General features: G+C 40.9%; 1 protein-coding gene across 1 annotated transcript in view; it reads left to right on the forward strand.

The window, feature by feature from the left end:
* Positions 1–19,574, forward strand: part of ITPRID2 (ITPR interacting domain containing 2) — a 39,790-nt gene that overhangs the window by 4,671 nt on the left and 15,545 nt on the right. The window contains exons 4-11 of the mRNA XM_071561644.1: positions 960–1,009; positions 1,839–1,895; positions 4,495–4,531; positions 5,841–5,939; positions 6,395–6,603; positions 7,512–8,191; positions 11,709–11,781; positions 18,266–18,357. Of these exons, the coding sequence (XP_071417745.1) occupies positions 960–1,009; positions 1,839–1,895; positions 4,495–4,531; positions 5,841–5,939; positions 6,395–6,603; positions 7,512–8,191; positions 11,709–11,781; positions 18,266–18,357 (1,297 nt within the window). The remainder of the gene's footprint in view (positions 1–959; positions 1,010–1,838; positions 1,896–4,494; positions 4,532–5,840; positions 5,940–6,394; positions 6,604–7,511; positions 8,192–11,708; positions 11,782–18,265; positions 18,358–19,574) is intronic.

Below are 19,574 nucleotides of genomic sequence, written 5' to 3' on the forward strand. Positions count from 1 at the left end.
GGAAAGAGAGGAAGAAGGTTGGAAGTGCACCCATCAAAGCCAGGGAGTAAACAACCAGCATAGTAATTACCTCAGAACATAAAGCTCATTGTTGCGTGACAGGTTTAGACAATATACCCTGTGTTTTTTCAGGCTCTTACTGGACAGACACACAGAAACACAGTAGATACGAGTCTCAGCAGAGTCTGTCCTTTCACTTGAAAAATGCTTAAGCTCCTGGATGCTCTAGCTGGTTGCCTTGATGTCCCATTGTGGTGGGGTTTTGCTTTGCTTTGCTAAAGGTGCATCAAAGTGAGCTTGCTCCATATCAGCAGGCCACACATGGAGAGTTAGCTCTTTTCAGAGGGGAAAGAAAAATAAGGTTGTGAAATGTAAGGTCTGTTAGAAAGCAGATGCAAATTTTCCTTGCTTAATTTGGCCATGGCACCAAAATAAATACTATATCAGAGGACTGTTTGCTTTCAGGTCTTTGGGCAGGTTTATGTGTTTGTCTAATTAAAAATCCAAATGAAACATACAAAATATAGCCACATAAATCATCTGCTTTCTCTTTCTTTATGAGTATTACATTTCTGAATTTGTTTGAGCCTTGAAAGTTAATGCTGTGCTACTTAGTAGTGTCAAGTCTTTGCTTAAACATGTCTCAGAGTCAAGATGTGGAAACACCTAGCTAATGTCAACAAGTATAGTGTGAACCCAGAGAGGAATTGGATCTGTCATTTGTGTGGGTTTTGCTGCTCCTTTGGAGCACCATGGGGTTCTGCAAATCCCCTGCCCTTCAGGCAACAGCAGTAGGAGGGATTGTTTAGGAAGTTATTGCCAGTCCCCAGATGCTTGTGCTTTCTGGAGGTGGAGGGAGGGAGGGCCAACTGCTGGTATCACAAGCTTGTTACATGCTGTAAGGAATGACATGAAGCAGCAAGTTTTTAATGTAGTATTAATCTTTTCTGTGGTTTCAGAACACCTTTGGGAGCCTCCCTGGATGAGCAAAGCAATCCTCTGTTGAAGGGTAAGGAAGGTCTTAACCTGCTGAAATCTCTTTTACTGGAAACTGCTTTTGTGGACATTCATCTGAGACCTCAGCTGTTTAGTAGGAGTACAAACCACAGCATGAGCAAAGCCATTCTCACAGTGTAGCAGCTGGGCCCAGGAAACTGTAGAAGAGGGAAAGGAACCTGAATAAAATTTCTGGAGATCTTAGTAAGCTCTAAAAAAAAAATCCCCAAAATGTGCTGAACAGGGAGGTAATTTTGCCTCCAAACTTGCAAGCATTAGGCAGTCTCTGCCTCTAATAACTGGTTGCCACACCTGAAAGTTTTACTGAGCAAGTCTGAATACTAAAGTTCAAAGTACAGTGAGAAAGTGAAGGTGGTGACAGGGTGCAGAGGAATTACTTGCTGTGCCTGGAGTCTTCACTTCATCCAGTACTCTTAATCCAGTACAGAGAGTTGAGAGGCAAATGCCCAAGCAGGACTCAGACTCTGGATTCCCCTGGTAAGATTTCTGGAGGATAGATAACCTGGCAGCAGAAGGCACAGATGGGCTGACTGGTATCTCCAAGTTCCTGCTTGCAGTTAATTTTCTTACGGACTGACACAGGGATGTTTCTGAGCACAAAACTAAAGCAGTGTTATAATTCTCTTTGAAAGTAATTTTTTCTGTGTTCTGAAATCTAACTTCCTAATGCATTTTTACTGCACGAGTAATGCAGGGATTGTAAATACGTTCTGGTTATATCTTGTATCAAATGAAGTGTCTTGCTAATATCTTTAGATAAGCCACTGGAAGGAAAACACTGGAGCATTCTAGTTGTTGAACTGCTAAATGTATGTTTTCAGGCATGCTGGTGAGAAATGGAGGAAGTTTTGAAGATGACTTATCCCTGGGAGCCGAAGGTGGGTGTGGCAGGATTATGACTTTTTCTAGCAAAAAAAAATTATGTTCAGTCATCTGAGTTTTATTTTGAATGACAGCATTGGCCAGAAAATCAGGATGAAGGACATAGAAAAGTGCAGGAAATCTGCTTTTTGAAGTTATTTAGAGTATTGCTGGTGTTAAACATTCTGGGTCTCTGACGCAAAGGTCAGAGGCAGTCCTGCCTTCTCATTTGAATACCCATAGCGACAGTGTAGCCTGAAGCACTCACCAAGGCTGTGAGAAAATTATTTCTCCTACTTGTTCTTCTTGTCCGTGGGTTACTCTTGGCAGCTATGCATGCCCCACTTCCACTGAATCCCTCGGGAGTGGCATCTGCGGGCTTTTGAAAGGAGGAATGAAATTCTATCAGCCAAGAGGCAAACCCATTAAGGGCTAAGTGCTTTTAAAAATGATATACACCAAAGCTGAGTAAGTATTTTGTATCAGCCACAGTATGCTTTGCTGTTGCTAGCTGCTTGCCTTTTCTTTCTCTTCCCTTTTTATTAAGGGGAAGCAGATGTGGCTTTTCCTGGTTTACTTCTTTGTAAAAAAAAGTTCAAGCCTTTCTCTTGGTCATAGATTAAGAGTTGTCCATAAGCAGACTAACAAAAGCACTATGAATTCTGTTCTAATAGCAACAAGTAAAATAGCAAAAGAGCTGTCTCAAACTGGGTCCTGGGGTTAACTGCAGGACAGGGGATATAAGACATTATCTGTTTTCAATATTAAAAAAAAAGACAAAACTGCTCTCCTGCTTTAGCTTTTAATGTTTTCTGAACTACAGTTTTTGCAAAGTGTCAGAACTTGTATGGTGGAAAGTCCTTTTTTTGCACATTAGTCTTGCTAATGGTGTCAAAGTAGTGGAACAAGGCCTGAAGGAAGGAAATATCTTTAATTTTTAAAGATTTAAGACTTCTAAGGAAAAAAGCTTAGCTAGTAATGATCTTGATCTGATAATGGTGGAAAAGCAGTAAATGAGTCCCTTACTGCTATAGTTTGAATAGGATTAAGTTTTCTTACTGACACTCTTTTTCACTTGTTAGATTGCCTGCAGTACAAAGATTTCATAGGAAAAGTTTCGTTGTAATAATAATCCAAGATCTGAGCATATGACCAAGAATACAAGAGTCAATACATTTTAGAACATCATGACACTTTTTTCTTTTCAATTTTTCCCCTTACAATTTCCAAGGACTTCTGGTTTTTATAGGGTTTCAGCATCATTTAGCAGAGGGTAGTTTCCCTTTTTCAGATGAAAAGGTCCCAGTACTAGAACTGATGGTTGAATTTTCTGGGTAAGGATATGGGTGTTTCTGCTGGGCTTTGCTTCCCATCCAAGAACAAGGGCACAACAGAACTGCTTGGAGCAGTGCTGCATGCCCTGCTAGACAGACAGCCCCTTTGAGGCTGGTATGAATGGCCTGCCCTTGTGCAGCTGTGACTGCCTGAATCCAGATATAAGCCAGAGCCCCATGTGAATGGTACAGAGGGCATTCGGCAGGGTCCCATAACCCCATAACACTGCTGAGCTGTTAAAACCTGTGGTTCAAATTAGTTACTGGATAATCCTTATAGATACGCTTACCTTCATACTATAGGCAAGAATATTAAAAAGATGTGGGATCTGTTTCATATACATTTCAGTTTCTTTGTGATGCCTCTGAAACCAAGAGAGAGGTTGTGTGGTTTCCATGTTCTGCTCTTGGTTGGTGACTCTGTACCCTGCTGGCACAGCAAATTGTGGTGCAGGGTTTTCCTGACAGTGTGTGACATCACTTTGCTCTTTACATAGCTGATTCTGAGGGCTGCTATAACGTATGTGTGCTCCTTGCCTATCTCCTGGGGCAAGATTGTTAATGCTGAGTTGCCTCTTTCGGGTTCAGTTCTGAAAGAATAATGCTGCCTGGGTGGTGGGCCAATCCAGCAGCAGAAAGTGCTGACTTCCCAGCCAGAGGCTGGTGAGCCGGTGCTTGGTACCTGGCAGCCTCCCTCCAGAGCCCTCTCAACCCTGAGCACATCCACTGGCCCCATCAGTACTACAGGCTTTGCTGAGCTCTTGTCCATGTATTGCACAGCTCAGGCAGCCAGGGCCATGCCCCACTTTGCTTATGAAAAGGTGAACAAATACAGTCTCAGCACCTGGCCATGGGGCCAGCTGCCTTTCATGTCCTCTTTACTTTCTCTACTGGAGCAGTTCCCGCGTGCCTGCTTGTCCTCCCATTCCCACCCACAACAGCCCTGCAGCTGGTAATTGCATCTTCAGTTGCAACCAATAAATAGTTTATGTAACAACTACTAGCTTATCACAATTTAAATATCAGGTTAATATGATTAATGACAGTATGTAAACATGTGTCCATGCAAGGTTTTATTTTAAACAGAGCTTGAATAAACCAGATCATCGTTATATCTAGCCATATACTAGAATCACTTGACAATCACATTTATAAGGAAAAAGAAAAATCTGGTTTATGCAGGAATATTGGTAAACATGCTCACTATCTGCTTCTTTGTACTCATTGTGGGAAGTGTCATTATGAAGAGGTCTGGATGTAATTTCTTCTTCCTTCTCTACAGCTAATCAGCTACGGAATGATACCCAAATGGAAACATGGTAAACATCTTTTTGTGTGTTTGTTTACTTCAGAGGAATAGTTATACTGAAGGGTGGGAGGGCGAATGGGCAGTGGAAGTCATGGGGGCTACCACAGAGCTAAAGCCTGCTCATGTCTGTTTACATGAGAGGGAAGGAGAAGATCCAGATAACACAGAAACAGTCATTAAAAGATGCAAAAAAAAACAAACCAAAAAAGTAGATTTTTATTCTTCCAGCCGACCTGATGTAGATTTTGGAGTAGCAGGAGTAAAACAGAGAAATGACAAATCTTAGTAACTTGCCATGATTAACATTCTTTGCCTCACTGGTCAGCCCCATTTCAGAAATTTGAAGGGAGGATTAGTTTTATCTGTCACAGCAGATATCCTTTGGGAGTGGGGAAAAATGAGATTTTAAGAGAGGAAAACTCCTGCTTTACAGTCACAGTTTCTAAATAGAATGTGTTGAAACTAGAATCCCACTGAGACTTCAGCAAATACTGCAAAGCCTGTATGGGCAGCAGCCTCTCTACTCCTCCTGAGCCAGGCTCCATAAATACACTCTTAGAAGAATCCTGTCTTCTTTGGTTTTACAGTGGCTGTTCTGGTGGGAGTGTGTGTATGTTAGGATTTATATGGTAAAATTCACCCTGAGAAAGTTTGTCCCCCGGAGAGATTGGCAGTAAAAGTATGTTTAAGCCCAGGGTACCACCTAATACTCCAGCAGCTTCTCCAGATGCTGTGAAGAAATAGTTTGGGATTGGGAAAGAAACTGCCAGAAGTTTGGGTTAGGGTTTGTCTTGCTTTGTTTCCTCCAGTCTGGAGCCTCCTCAGCTTGCCCAGCCTGGCTGGGGAGAGCTTGCAGTCTTGCACTGCTGGTTCGTGACAGCTGGGGGTGAGGGGAAGCTGGGTACCTGAGACAGGGAGAGGGTGATCCTGCATGGAGAGGTGGTCCTGAAGGAGCCAGCGGCACAGGAAAGGCAGGGCAAGGCAGGGCAAGGACACGTCTCACCCAAGGCTAGGCTTCCTTGCTGGAGGAGGGTGGGGTCAGGGAGGGTGGGGCAGCAAGGACAGATCAGGGATTTGTTTTCTCAGCTTGCATTTGCCTTCAAGTTCTTACCGTCTATGTACATTTTTACTGAGGCGTCCCAGGGTTTGCTTTTGTTACTGTATTTCAATAAATGACATGGCTAATATAAACCAGATAACACTGAAGGGGAAAAGAGAAATTCAGCAGTGCTGTAGGGTTAGCTTTCCAGTGAGACAGAGAATCGAGTCCCCAGATGAAGCAGGTTTATCACAGGGGTCTTCTCTGTTTGTGTTGACAGCAATGGTGTACTGGCAAAGGACAAGAGGCTGCAGTTCCACCAGAAGGGGAGAAGTATGAACTCTACCGGGTCTGGAAAAAGCAGTGCGACTGTTTCAAGGTAAAAAAGTATTATGCTTTGAAGGTCTGTTCTCAGTTAAATGACTTGGCTTGTTTTATGTACATTGTTGCATTTTGTAACTGAGATGGGAATTTTCATTTGGTTGCTTGAAAAACTTCTATTTGTTTTCAGCAGTGGTTTGCTGTAAATGCTAACAAATGAATCTAAACATTAGAAATGCTTGAAATTTTAATGGCATTTAAAAATCTGAGCTCTGCAGATATAAATTACAGGATTGGATCTGTGATGTGTCTGGACCAGTGGCTCTGGTAATGGGAACCAAAACTTCAAATGCAGAAGTCTCCACAATTATTTCCAAAAAGTAGGCTAAGCTGTAGGAGTCAAAAGTTCAATAAACCAATCTGGCTACTGGGTTGAATTAGCAGTTGGATAGAGTTGGATAGTTGTATCTTAAAAGGAGACAGGTAGATGGTAAACATCTTTCATTTGTCTAGTGTTTCTGAATTACTGGAGCTTTATGAGGAAGATCCTGAAGAAGTGCTTTATAACCTTGGGTTTGGAAGAGATGAACCAGATATTGCTTCAAAAATTCCAGCAAGATTTTTTAATTCATCATCATTTGCCAGAGGGATAGATATCAAAGTGTTTTTGAATGCCCAAATACAGCGCATGGAAGTGGAAAATCCAAGTTTTGCTTTAACAAGTAAGTATATTTTTGAAGAACAGTTTATTTATAAGTTTATTAACTATATAAACAGCTCCAAAAGAAGGTGCATATCTAATATTCTGGCAAAACCCCTTTACAGCCTAAAGGGCAATTCCATTCAGAATTCATAACGAAACTCTTGCTCGGTCTTAAATATGGCAAGAACTGACCATCAGGATTGTACTCCTTGGGGTGAGTGGAAGGGGTTTATAGTGGGAGAGGGAAATGAAAGGCATTCTCTAAGGTACGTTGCCTTCTGGTTTGTATCATTCCCATCTCCTATTCCTAAGATTGTCTTCTGTTGTAGCTTTAGAGCACTGAAACAAATAGCAATATCTCGCTGCTTCTTGTGTTCTTCACTTTCTGGGTGGCAGCGACCTATTTCTGTCGTTGTTGAAATCTGGGACAGTATTTCTATTGACTTGGACAGGAGCTTTGTTAGGTCAGTAATGAGTGTTGCTGAAATGAGGGCAGAGCTGAAATGTCCTCTTGTAGTTGTAGATGGAGAGAGCAACGCGAGTAACACTTTCTTCCTAGATTTTGTAAATTAACTTACACTCGCATACCTGCACCAATTTTTTTTTTATTTTGTGACAGCTTTCCATGCTTTTCCTGAGCATTTAGCAAAGATTCTTGCACAGGTTTTTCTTTTTTTTGTTTTCATAGTATGGAGTCACTTTCTTTTTACAAGAATAGTCAGCGTTCAGCCAGCCTTTGGGGCCCTTGATACAAGTAGCAAGTTTGTAGGGGTGGGCAGAGTTTGTGATCAAAATTCCCTCTTCAGTTATGAAGAAAGAGCTGTCTTTGAGAATTCAAAGCATTGGGTGGACATAGATCAACCGGTCTTGGATGTGATGACAGCAAATGTCCTCATAACCTCTGCCTTATGTTTCGTTCTTGTGCAGGTCGTTTTCGTCAGATTGAAGTGCTTACTACTGTGGCAAATGCTTTTTCTTCTTTGTATTCTCAAGTCTCTGGGACTCCTTTGCAGAAAATTGGTAGCTTGAATTCAGTGTCTTCCAGCAAAGAGGCATCCAGCCCTCCCCCTTTAAATCGCAGCAATACAGCCAGTCGGTTAATGAAGACTTTGTCCAAGCTCAATCTGTGTGGTGTGCAGCAAGCCGATGGTAGCAGCTGCTCAAGTCCTTCCCCTGTTGAAAAAGGGAAGAGTCCAGCTGAAGCAGGGGGTGAGGAAAATGATGCTAAAAATGAATCTAAATTGACAAAATATTCCAAAAAGAAAGACTCTCCCTCTTGCCTGGCTACTGTAAAGGAGGAGAATGGCAGCAGTCAGACACGTAAACCTGCACACCTTCCTGCTGTGACTGACGATACACGAGAGGGGACTGTGCCTCCAGAGGATGTGCAAGGCAGCAGGTTGGCAAGTGCCCAGGATAGACCATGTGAAGAATCTGGTCTTTTGGACTCGCCAGGCCTCAGCAGCAGTTCTAGTACATCCGACAGCAGTGTCCTGACACAAAGACTGTCCACAGCACCGTCAGGTAGAGACCTCTGCACTCCACTCACAAACCCTTCCGTAACGAATCTAATGTTGCAGCAGAAGGACTCCTTTGAGATGGAAGAGGTGAGTGAAGATACATGACTTTGTGCATACAGTTTATATTAAGTGCTGTCTGCCAGTAGAGAATGTTCCCTCCTGTGTAGCTGACAGTGTTTTCTCCAGGAATATTTTAAATTCTCTGAGTTGTTGCACTTTCTCAGCAGTTGTAGGCTGCTCTAATTGATTCTCTTAATTAAGTAACTTGGTACTACTGCTGCTGTTTTTGTTCCTGAGAGTCAGCAGGAAAAGTTCTCATTCTTTTTTTTTTCTTTTAATCAAGTTCAGGTAATTGGAATACCTGGCATAACTCCTAGGAAGTTTGCCTGTGTGAATAGATCTAGGTTAGGCTTTGCATATATTGAAACGTTTTGGGCTTAAATTTTTACTTTACTTAAAATTTTAGCTAGAAATCATTACTTTTGTTGCTTAAAAGTAAATTTAGTTTATTAACTGCTATTGATCAAGGATAAATTTGTGAATAAACAAGAGTGTTGCAGCATGAAACAGAAAAGAGCTCTCATGCAGGGTGAGATATTCATCTTGTGCAACTTTTGGTTTTGATAACAATCTACTATAAGTTGGTTTGTTTGTTCCCTGGAAATTAGGACACTGAAAGTCACTGTTTGATGTGACTTTGGGAATGACTTAGTTACAAATTCTGTGATAGCTTCCTTTTGATATGTTCATAAATGCACACATCCATTTTTTGATTGGTAATTGTCCAAAAGAGATTTTAATTTCCAGATTCCTGTAAGTGCCTTGTTTATTAGGCTAGTAAACATGCAGTCTACAAAGTCAAAAATGAGCAGATGTTTTTACATCACATTTCAACATGAATCTTGTTAAAAGTTCAGCAGTTAATTTTCTTGTCTATGTGAAATAGATATTTAAAATGAAGGGTTGTGATTTCATTGGTGAAATGAGGGAAGAAGGCAAGTGAATAGAAAATCCTCAGAGTTTTACAGCGAATGATGATGTGATGGTTTAGTAGGTACTGTGTCCAGTGTCATTGTCATTTGAAGCTCTTCTAGATCACCTAATGTTGTAGCTGAAGGCACTCATTAAGCAGAAAAAGGTAATACAGACCCTTGTGGTTCCTGCCACTTGTTTATGCCTGTGTGTCCTCACCCACATGTTGCGTGGCCATCTATTGAACCAGAACAAAGGACTGGTCCAGTTGAGAGGGCTAAAAAGAACCCAGTATTTATTTATTTATTTATTTATTCCTGGCTTAGTTTTCAGTCAGATAATTTTCTTGATCAAGTTTGTTGTGTAGTTACACGAATGTTTGCATTGGCACAATTGGAGGGAACTAAGTAGCAATGCATTTTACTGCATATCCCAGAGGAGACATCCATTTTTTGGCACCTTAGGGCAAAGTTGAAACAATGAATAGATTTTATATATATGTATGTATATATATTAAAAAGAGGAATGGAATTTTCCTTTAGTGTAAGTTGGACTGTGAAGTCTTGCTGAATTCTACACCAGTGTAATGTGTTTGTGAAGTTTTGGTTGACACAGTTTGTGCAGTGATGCCAGGGCATAAACACAGCTGTTTTGGCAAGATGACATGTGATGTGGGATGGGATTGTGGTGAATTTTTTGTTTATGCAATATAGCATATACATATCAACTGCCTGCAGAACCTTGGAAGGGAGGAATTCAGTTTTGCTGAAGACAATTTAGAACAGTTCCTGGCAGTGTGATTTTATTTTTGTGTGTTTCTAAGCAGAGTATAATGAACAATAAACTGTATTAGAAACAGTGACAATAACTCCTCCCCTGTTTTCCCAGCTTGGCTTGGAGTGCATTCATACACATAAGAAAGATGACAGATATATCAAGGAACTCTTTCCATGCTTACGAATGCCTTGGAGGTTTGAGTGCCCTTCGGAAGTCTGTGACTGTGAAGATAACTAGTGTGGGAGTGAGTCAGGGCAGGATTTCCCCCAAACACTCATGAGGTGGCCAATTGCAGTCCTCAAGGTTGTCTACCAGCATAAGTATTGGCTGAAGGGATGAGGAAAGAGCTCCTGCGTGTCTGAAGAGCTGCACCGTGCTGCGGATGCAGCTGGAATGCTGTCCCCCAGACAAGGACGGGAGGTGGGCAGTACTTAAATGAGAAGAGGCTTAACTGTTAGAAGGCTGCAAATTTAACCATCAGAAACTTGGAGGTCTGAGAGAATCAAGTCACCCTTCCTGGAAAGCCAGTTTGAACAAAGTGTCTGTAAAACTGGCTGTTCCTTGTTTTAAAAAAACCCAAACAAACCAAACAAATTTTTCCTAAACTTAAATGGTGAGCCCCTTCTATGGTCCCCTGCATTTGGATGAAATAAGGATTTACCCCTTTGGTATAGTCTTCATCTCCTAAAGGAACAGAAGCCTCTAGATTTCTTGTGCAAGATTAATGCTGTTCACTTATTAATGGTGAAAAGTTCAGGCCAAGTACTTCTCAAAACCCTTGTAACTGAGAAAATGAACCCTTGTGGTTGCTATACACATGATATCAATGTAAATATAACTCCTTTAGCCAAGTGCTAATTTTGACTTATAAACATCAGTATCTTGATTTTACATTTTTAATTAGATAAAAATGTAGATAAATTAATTGTTTGGTTATTTTGAAATTGGGTGTGCAGCCCATTAGAGGAAATGGTTGGGGATATTTGCATTATGGAATTGTGCACATAGACTTATAGTGATTTTTTCTGGATCACACTGAAGAGAAAGCATATTCTAGGTTTTGAACTAAACAAAGGCCTCCCTGTTGAGATTTTAGGCACATTTTTATCCTTGTTTGAATGGCTGCCTGAGAACTGCTTTCTTAATAAGGCTGTGTTTCACAAAGTTATTAAGTAATAGGATTCATTTCTATGTCATTGTAAGTTTCCCAGTTGAAATCTGTGTCACTCTGAATACCTTACCTTTGTTGTCCTGTACTGGAAGGCACAAGAAGTATTTCCATGAGTAATGGCATGGTGAAGTCTGGAGTAGGTTCTGGCAGAGCCTGGGTCCTTCTGTTGGAGGATTGGTGGCTTGTGGAAAATGGTAGGGCAGCAGATGACAGTCCTTGTGTGCTGACCTATTGATACATTTTTCTAAATGTATTTTACTTGTTCTTTATATTCAAATGAAGGGCCTAGAGTTCTGAATGGAAAAAGATGGTAGTGTAAAGGTGGTCAAAGGTCTTTTCATGCAGTAATTAAAGTGTTTTGTCAAAAAGGAACTGAAGACTCTGTGTTGTCACAGGATGTGATTTCCAGGTCTTTTTGTATGGTGAGTGTAACCAGAGGGTAGTCCTGCACTGTGGGTGGGAGGTGCTGCCCAAGGATCAGTGTTTTCCTGCAGGAGCATTGCTGAATACCTGATGAAAGGAGATATGATTTGCTCCTTCAATCACTGTAGGCTGTTAGACTGGAGGAAAAACCAAACACCAAAAGCACCTCCTGCATGTGCAGTGTATGTAGCTTGGATATTCTTAAGTGCCAGAATATACTCCAGTTGGCTGACAAGATATTTTATCTGCTCTTCCTGACAGATCCAGAGTACAGAGGGGGATTTACCACATGTTCCAGCTACACTCCAGCTAGCACTGACCAAGTCAAGGAAAGGTGAGTAGATTTCAACTCCTGGGAGACAGCAGACTGCTGAGTGTCCTTCTGGCTCAGGAAGGCTGATTGAGATATTTTAAACTTCTAAAGTTTCTTTTGGGAAAAAAAATCTGGGTTTCTCTTTTAGCTAAATCATAGAACATTACTACAAAAAGGCAACCAAATTACAGGCAAGACAACAGCTCTTTAACCTCGCTGGCTGTTCTCACTTTTGTACAATTGATGATAGTTCAGATGACCTGAAATGTTAATTCAGATTGTGTGGGACCTTTTTTTCCCTAGTAGATCCTGTAATTTAAGATATCCATTTAAGCTAAAATTACATTGTTTTAAACCTAAATTGCATGATACATGTAGATTTTTCTATGCACTACTGCTCTGTCTGCAGGCTGGCTGCACAGAAGACTGATGTCTCTACACCCACGTGGAAATTTTAGTCACTCAAAGGGGAAACGCTGTGCACTGGCTCTTGTGGCTCACTTAGTTTGTACTTTCATCTCACATTCTTAATTTATGTGTTTTGTGCTTTCATCTCAAAGTCTTATTTATATGTTTATGGCTTGGAAGAGGGGAAAAAGCTGATCTTTCAGTTAATTTTATGATTGTTGTTTTGCCCCATGTTGCAAGTGAAGTCTGTTCTCTAGCTGTAAGTGTAATTGAAGAAGAAATAGAGCTTGTTGCACTTAGTGAGATGCATAGCTGTGATGGTGAAACATGACTAACACCTCTACATGCTAAGGAGAGGCAGGAAAACCTGCCTTAAGAAGAAGAGATCATCTTAGTTGTATTTTCAAAAATGAGCTGACAATCTTGTGAGCTGTCAGCTGAACTGCATTAACATGGTTGAGCATGCTTTGGATTGAGGACTGCAGGTTAATGCCTGGTTATTGGTGATAGCTTATGCTACTAGTTCATCAGTGTTTTGCACCACCCAGCATTTTTCTCACTAGGCTTGCTCTAGTACAAACACAGGCCACTAAGAAGGCCTGCCAGAAACTGCATCTGTAACTGTCCCCAGTATTTCTCCCTGAGCTATATTTTGGAGTTCATTACTATGTGCTGTGAGTACATGAAAAGAGATGCTCTCCTTACAGGGCAGGGCTCATGTTTGCCTGGCCCTGTCAGTGTCAGGAAGAGCTTTTCAAAGAACAGCATAAGGAACCAAGAGCTGCAGTCAGGGAGAAGAGAAATAAATCATTTTTCATCTTCTGAAATGATAGTTTTGTTTTCTGTTTCCAGTAGTTATTTTACCCTTTTCTTCCACTATGCAAAGGAAAAAAGTAAGATGGTCCTGTGTGCACTTGCTGAAAGGTACCAGCAGTTCCATCAACGGGACCTCAGTATGACAGAAGCAGAACCTGCTGGCTAATGTTTCCCAGGTGCAGTGTGTCCCACCCATTTCTGAATACACTTGGCATACCTTAGTGGTGACACTTTATTATCATGCCAGCATTGCCTGGAGTTTTCTGTGATTTACCTAACAAGGATATCGATGCCTGCACATTTCCTAAAAGTTTGTCTGGAAAATGTGGGAATCTTAGGACTTTTTTATGTGTAGGTTTCATTAAAATTGCCAAGAGGAAGGCCATTTGGTGGAGAACTTTGCAAAATGTTAAAAAACTGTAGCCAGTTGTTTTTTGGTTTCTTTTTGAAAGTTGTCCAACATAAGACAACATAGAGGTCTGTTTCTTCCGAGAGTGGATATTCACCAAGTTTAAAGGCAACCGAAGTTAATAGTCACTTATCAGAAATGCTGTCCATTGTGTCTGAATGTGAAATGCCACTCTCACTAGCAATCTCATGGGGTGGGATCAGCATGAAATTCAAGCACAGGTCGTCTGTTGCAATGTGATTTCAGTTGATGATCCCCATACAAACCCACCTCTTTCAGTGTCTTTGGCTCTACTGTGCATAAGCACCCAAAAACAAAAAGTTTGTTCCAGGTGATGCTTCCCCTAAAGGCATACTTTTACACTTTTTTTTTCCCTTTTCATGTGAGGGTACTAGTATATCAATTAGCAAGGTTACTGTCATTTGTTACAGACTATTGTAAACCTCACAGAGGGCTTATGGATGCTTTCCCTGACATTTACAACAGTTTGTAAGACATTTTAAGAGGGCCTTTTATATGATGTGAAGTATTCCAATGAAAAAAAAAGAAAAATTCTCCTTCCTACTGAAATAGTCTGGAAACTTAAGATATGCTTGAACAACACAGTCTGCTGATGCTTAGAGTCCCAGTTAGAGCCTGTTTCTTATTTCAGATAAACTTTGTTTATAAGTGGTAAGATTGGACTTTTCAAAGTAATTTGCAAATTATTTCTTTGCTATTAGTACTGTCTTATATGTTCAAGCCTTTACAGAGTATACAAAATATTCTGTATTGTATTGACTAGTGTTATGTAGTTTTCAGGTTGTCTTCCAAATCATATAGGACTGAACTAGTTTATACATTTTGCTCAAACCAGGCAGTCTGGTTTTTGTTGTTGCAGACCTCAAATGTAGATGTATTTTTGTAAGTGTGGGGGTTATTTTTAGGAATACAGTAGAGAAAAATGAAAAGCTTCAGTTCCTTTGCACTGTAAACATACAGCGCTGTTAAATGTTCACTATAAAGAAAAGCTTGTTGCAGTTATCTGGTAGAAAGTTTTGTTAGTTTGAAAACAACATTCTTCCTGACATAGTCATACAGCAGCACCTTTCATTCCAAAAAATTGCCCAACACACAAGACAAATAGAGGAACAATGCCTGGAAGACAGAGTATTCTCGAGGCATTGTAATTTGGATGTGTCTGGTTGTTGACATCAATGGCTCTGAAATTTTGAGTAGCCACAAGCCTGAGGTTTTTTTGAGGCATCTGACATCGATAGTGATTAATTTTGAAAATTTAGTTCTTGAAAGGGAAGAAAGCACATCATCAGCACTTCCTGTCCTTAATACATTGTTGTATTTATAGCTCTCTGTGGGTGCAGCTCCACAGGAGATTGAAGATGGAGGAGTAAGAAGAAAACATCTGGAACAGATTTATTATTTGTGGAAGTCTGTGCTTATCTGTCCAGATGCTAGGAAATACCCAGGGACTTGGAAAGTTTGTGCAGCAGGGCTTTCTCCTGCACTGGTTTTGTTAGTGCTGGGGTGCAGTGTGTGATCAATATGTGAAAAAGGAACAGATGATATTTAATCCCATAATGGAACACTTTGTAGCAAAATTGGGTGTGCTAATTTAATTAATTAATTATCTCATAAAATATGAAGTGCATTGGAGCTTTCCCAGTACTGAAGGTACAAGAAACATAAATGTTAAAGCTTTGTGGAGAGTTTCCACATATTTCTTCTTCTCCTCTGTGTGAGTGGTTGAGTGACACAGAAGAGGTGAGACTGATAGTCCATTGGTAAGTGATTATTCTATTAAAATGGATGAATTATTCAATTCTTTGTTGGGGATTCTCTGATGAATCTGTGCTCTCATGTTTTGTAAACCACAGGCTTGTTTCTTCATCATCTGTTCTTTCTTTAGAACTTTTTCAGCTTATTTAATATATTTATGAATACCCACATTTCTTCTTCACTGAAGTGCCTAAATATACTTTATTTTTTTTAAATACAGCTTAAAACAGCAGTCCAAGAGCCATTTTCATTTGTACTCTGTTTAACTAGGATAAGGGTTTGTTTGTTCCTTCTGGTTTTGCTCACTGTGGCTGGTTCCTTCTCCCCACACTTTCCATATTTTGCTGCCCCTGGCCTTCTCCCACTAGTTCAGAAGCTTTCCTCTAGGTAGTGTTGATAGCAGCTTTGGGTGGCAGAGTCAGTATTGTGTAGTGACCTTTTTGCAGAAGGTACAATTGCCTTGGTGGGGTTACACAGGGCAATGCACAATCCCAGGTTGACCCCTTCTACCCAGCCTTAGGTGCTGTTTTCTGCATTCAAGGTGAAGAGAGGGGAGCCATATCTCATTACAAACTCATAAGATCCTCCATTGAGAGGAGGAATTTTAATCAAGATCTGATTGTAACTCTGTAGCTTTTAAAAAACCGTTTTCGTATTTTCTACTTGTTTGCTTGAATCTGGGAGATATCCAGGTGCCATAGGGCAGGTTGTACGGCTCGGTTGAGTAGTTGGCAAGAAGGGTGGATGCCATTATGTATCAGTATATCCCAGCATACTGTTGGTATTTCCAGTCTTCGCAGAACTAAACCATGTCCTGTTGCTACTGAAGTAGTAGAGATTCCTGATCTTTATAAGTTTTGACTGCATTTACATCATAGTGGTACAGTGGAGAACTCTGACAACTTTCAAAAGGCAAGGGTAAGGTGTGGTAGAAGATGACTACTTATAACTTGGAAAATACGTCTTCTGTGATTTGCTTTAAAATGTTCAAAAAAATCCCAGCAGCTTTGTAACACGGAAAACAAGGGATGATTGTATTAAGGGGTTGCCTCCTTGGGTGGAACCAAGGCAATTTGAATCTGTTCAGACTATGCCAGTCTCTTGCCATGGATAAAGAGCATGAGGCAGGTGTGACTGCCTCTGCTTTATGCTGACCCCTTGACTAGCACTATCTGTGGTATAAAGCTGTCAAAATGTGCGTAAATAACAAAAGCTGTAGAAAATCATAAAATGGCCTGATTTTAACTTTAGTACAGTATCAGTGAGAAGAGGAAGAATTCATTTGAGGAAACATTTAGATGTAATTTTCATTTTTGTGGCTGAAAAGGAAATACTGATGAGGAGGAAATAGAAGGGCAGGTCAGTATTTTCCTTGAGCAGCAATAAACTCATGCATGTTAAAACAGATGCCAGTACACGCACTGGTGAATTGCTTTATCTGACCTAGCTGGAATCTCTTCCCTAAAGGAGGTTAAGGCTTTCACCAGTAGTGCTCTTTTCTCTTAAATTAAAATTCAGCAAATAGGAAAAGAGACAGAAAAGAGTCTAAACTAGGTAACTGTTCACCTTGGAGGAAGTAACAGCTTCCCACCAGCCTCAGCTGTAGTGACAACCTGTTCATGGCATGCTCTTTCAGATCTATTAATTGTACTGGGCAATTAATAATATCTAGTCCAGTTCTCAGGGAAGTAATTTCCATTGTCTTTACTGGGAGTTGGGTGGGGATGTCTGTCTTGAGGTAGAAAAGTTGTTTATCATCACAGGATATTGTGGCTACCATGATAACAGAACAGCAGCACAATTTGAAAGGCACTCCCTAAAAGCTGTGAGAAATCACTGATACAGAAGCTTAGTGGGCAGTTTGCCTCTCCTGCTGTTCACAAGTTGTGCAGGCTCTTATTTCTACATTAGCGCAATGTTCATCAAAAATAATACTAAATAAAATCAGTTAGGAATATCCAACAGTTTGAAAACAGTTTTCATAATGCATTCCAAGGCATTGAGCTGTGAACTGGGATTAATTACATGATGACATTTAAGTAGTTGAAAGAATGTGAGGCAAAATTCTGCAGTGAGCCTCTGAGAAGACAGCAGCAGGCTCTCGCCCAGGGGTGAGGGGGAGGAGGTGGCAGAAGTCTGCGGCCTACAGGCCACTGTGGTTGCTCCCTGTCTCCAAGCTTTTACACTTCTGCTGAGACCTAGAGGTGAGATAAGGTTGTTGCCTGTACTGCCTTCAGGCTAGGCAAAATGTTTATCGAGCCGTGAGATATACCCACACCTGGTGGGTGCTTCCTGTCTTCCACTGGGAGCAATATACATGCAGTAGTGTACTGCAGAGCTTGCTGAGATCTCCTTGTAGTTTTATGAGTGCAGTGCTTGCACCAGAGAAAATCACTCCTGGGAAGCACTGATTTTAGAGCCTCTTTAGGCTATTTTAACACTTACCTAATGTAAGTAGAAAGGAACAAGCAGGAGAATCTTATCTTGCATGTGTAAAATGAGCACTGGGAATGTGCTTTGGCAGATTGCCCATTGATGTGTAAGGGATGTTTTGTGTTTGTCCGCTAAACCAGCTGAGAGGACCATCTCCAGCAGTTGGCAGAGGCCTTCACATAGCTCTCCCTGCTCATGTGATGCGGTTCCTTTGGGTGTATGGGGTGGTGAGGCTGCTAGGAAAAGAGAGATCTCTTATCACTGTGATCAGAAGGGGCGTCAAATCTGTACTTGTCAACAAAAAAGCAACTCTTCCACTGCCTGCATGTGAATTAAACAGTGATGCAGTTTTGTGGAAGGAGAACTCCAGCAGTGGCACTATCTGCAGAGTGGGGTTTTTTCCACAGCGCAGGAAAGAAAAATGTAAAAGATGGTTTCTCTTCCACTGCTGCTTGAAATTTCACAAGCAGGGCTTTGTGTGAGAGAGGCTTTGCTTGAAACAAACAAGTTGTTTCTATTGTTCAAAGTGGAACTTGAAAAGGAATTGTGATACCCACTTAATGTTACTTTGATGTAAAAGGAAAGCACGTATTGAACGTGATTGAGTTTGAAAGGCTGTGATTTGGAAAGTAATTACAGTTGAGTTTTACTTGTTTTAAACAGATCAGCTGTTACGGACAGCGAGTCAGCACTCTGACAGCAGTGGCTTTGCCGAGGACTCCTCCACGGATTGTTCTCCATTTAATCAGCTTCAGGTAAGGCTGTCATGCTGTAGTTGAAATATTAACGATTATAGTGAGACAGTAGGTACCTGGGAGGACAGGAGGGATGTCGAAGTTTGACTGCTATTGTGACCGTCAGTCTAGATCCTATAAAATCATATATTTTTCAGAGCTGGACCTGCTGAGTCCTGTACAGAACTGGGTTCAAATTTGAAAGCCTTTCTGGTAGGCTAATGTGGGTGTAGTTGGGTCTGGAATAAGCTCGAAATTCAGTATGTCCTCTTTGCTGGTTTTGGTGTGTTTTTATTCACTATCTGAGGCTCCAGAAGGTAATCCATTTCTCTCATGCCTGTAGCGGGTAGAGATTAAGGTTATGAAAGGTTATAGCTGTTCTGCTGATCGTTTCATTTTGTGTCATTTTGCCATCCTATTCTTCCACCCGTCCCCACATATGTTTATTTTTTTAAAAAGTTAGCAATTGACAGAAGTGAAAACAATTTGATACTTACTTTACTGTGAATGTAGACTAATTTTAGTCAATCTAGAGTTTCCACACCATTTCTTGTTCCAGTGCCTTTGATCTTGGTCCCAGAACTTGCAGTGATACTGACCAGAGTACTGACTGCATGTCTCAGGGAAAGCATTTTTCCAGCATGGTGTTTAGGTGTCTGCTCAATACACATTTGAACAGCATTGTACCTGATATTTTGGAGCTGTTCCTTGCTTCTCCTAAAACATTCACACAATAATAGCCATGATTTGGTTGGCCTGTCAGCCTCAAGGTCATCAGCTGTCAGCAACCTAAACCACAGTCTGAAGAGAGAAATGGGTTTCTGGGTGCCTCCAGTAATTTCATTTCTATTACTTGCTTCTGCTGAACTGTTTTTATGTTACTGTATGTTTTTTCCTATATGGCACACCAAGCACTTTAAAAGCTGTTTGGCAGTTACTTGGAAGAGATTGTTCACCCTCCCCATCCATCAGTGTTGCTTTTCCATTTTGGTACTGGTATTCTGTGCTTTCCAATTTAGTAGTTTTCCAGCTGAGTACCAAAATAAAAGCCAAGACAGTGCTAGTCTTTGTGTCTCTCTTAAACATCAGCTGATGCTTTCCAAGAGCAAGAAAGTGAATTAAAAAAGTCATGAGCCTGAGTCTCTGCAAAGAGCATAGTAGTCCAAGATACTTGTTCCACTCTCTGTTAGACTGTGACTGCATTGAAGTTGACAGGAATGTTGGAAGGTGAGTCAGAT

This window comes from Pithys albifrons, chromosome 8 (genome assembly GCF_047495875.1).
Source record: "Pithys albifrons albifrons isolate INPA30051 chromosome 8, PitAlb_v1, whole genome shotgun sequence".
Taxonomy (NCBI): domain Eukaryota; kingdom Metazoa; phylum Chordata; class Aves; order Passeriformes; family Thamnophilidae; genus Pithys; species Pithys albifrons.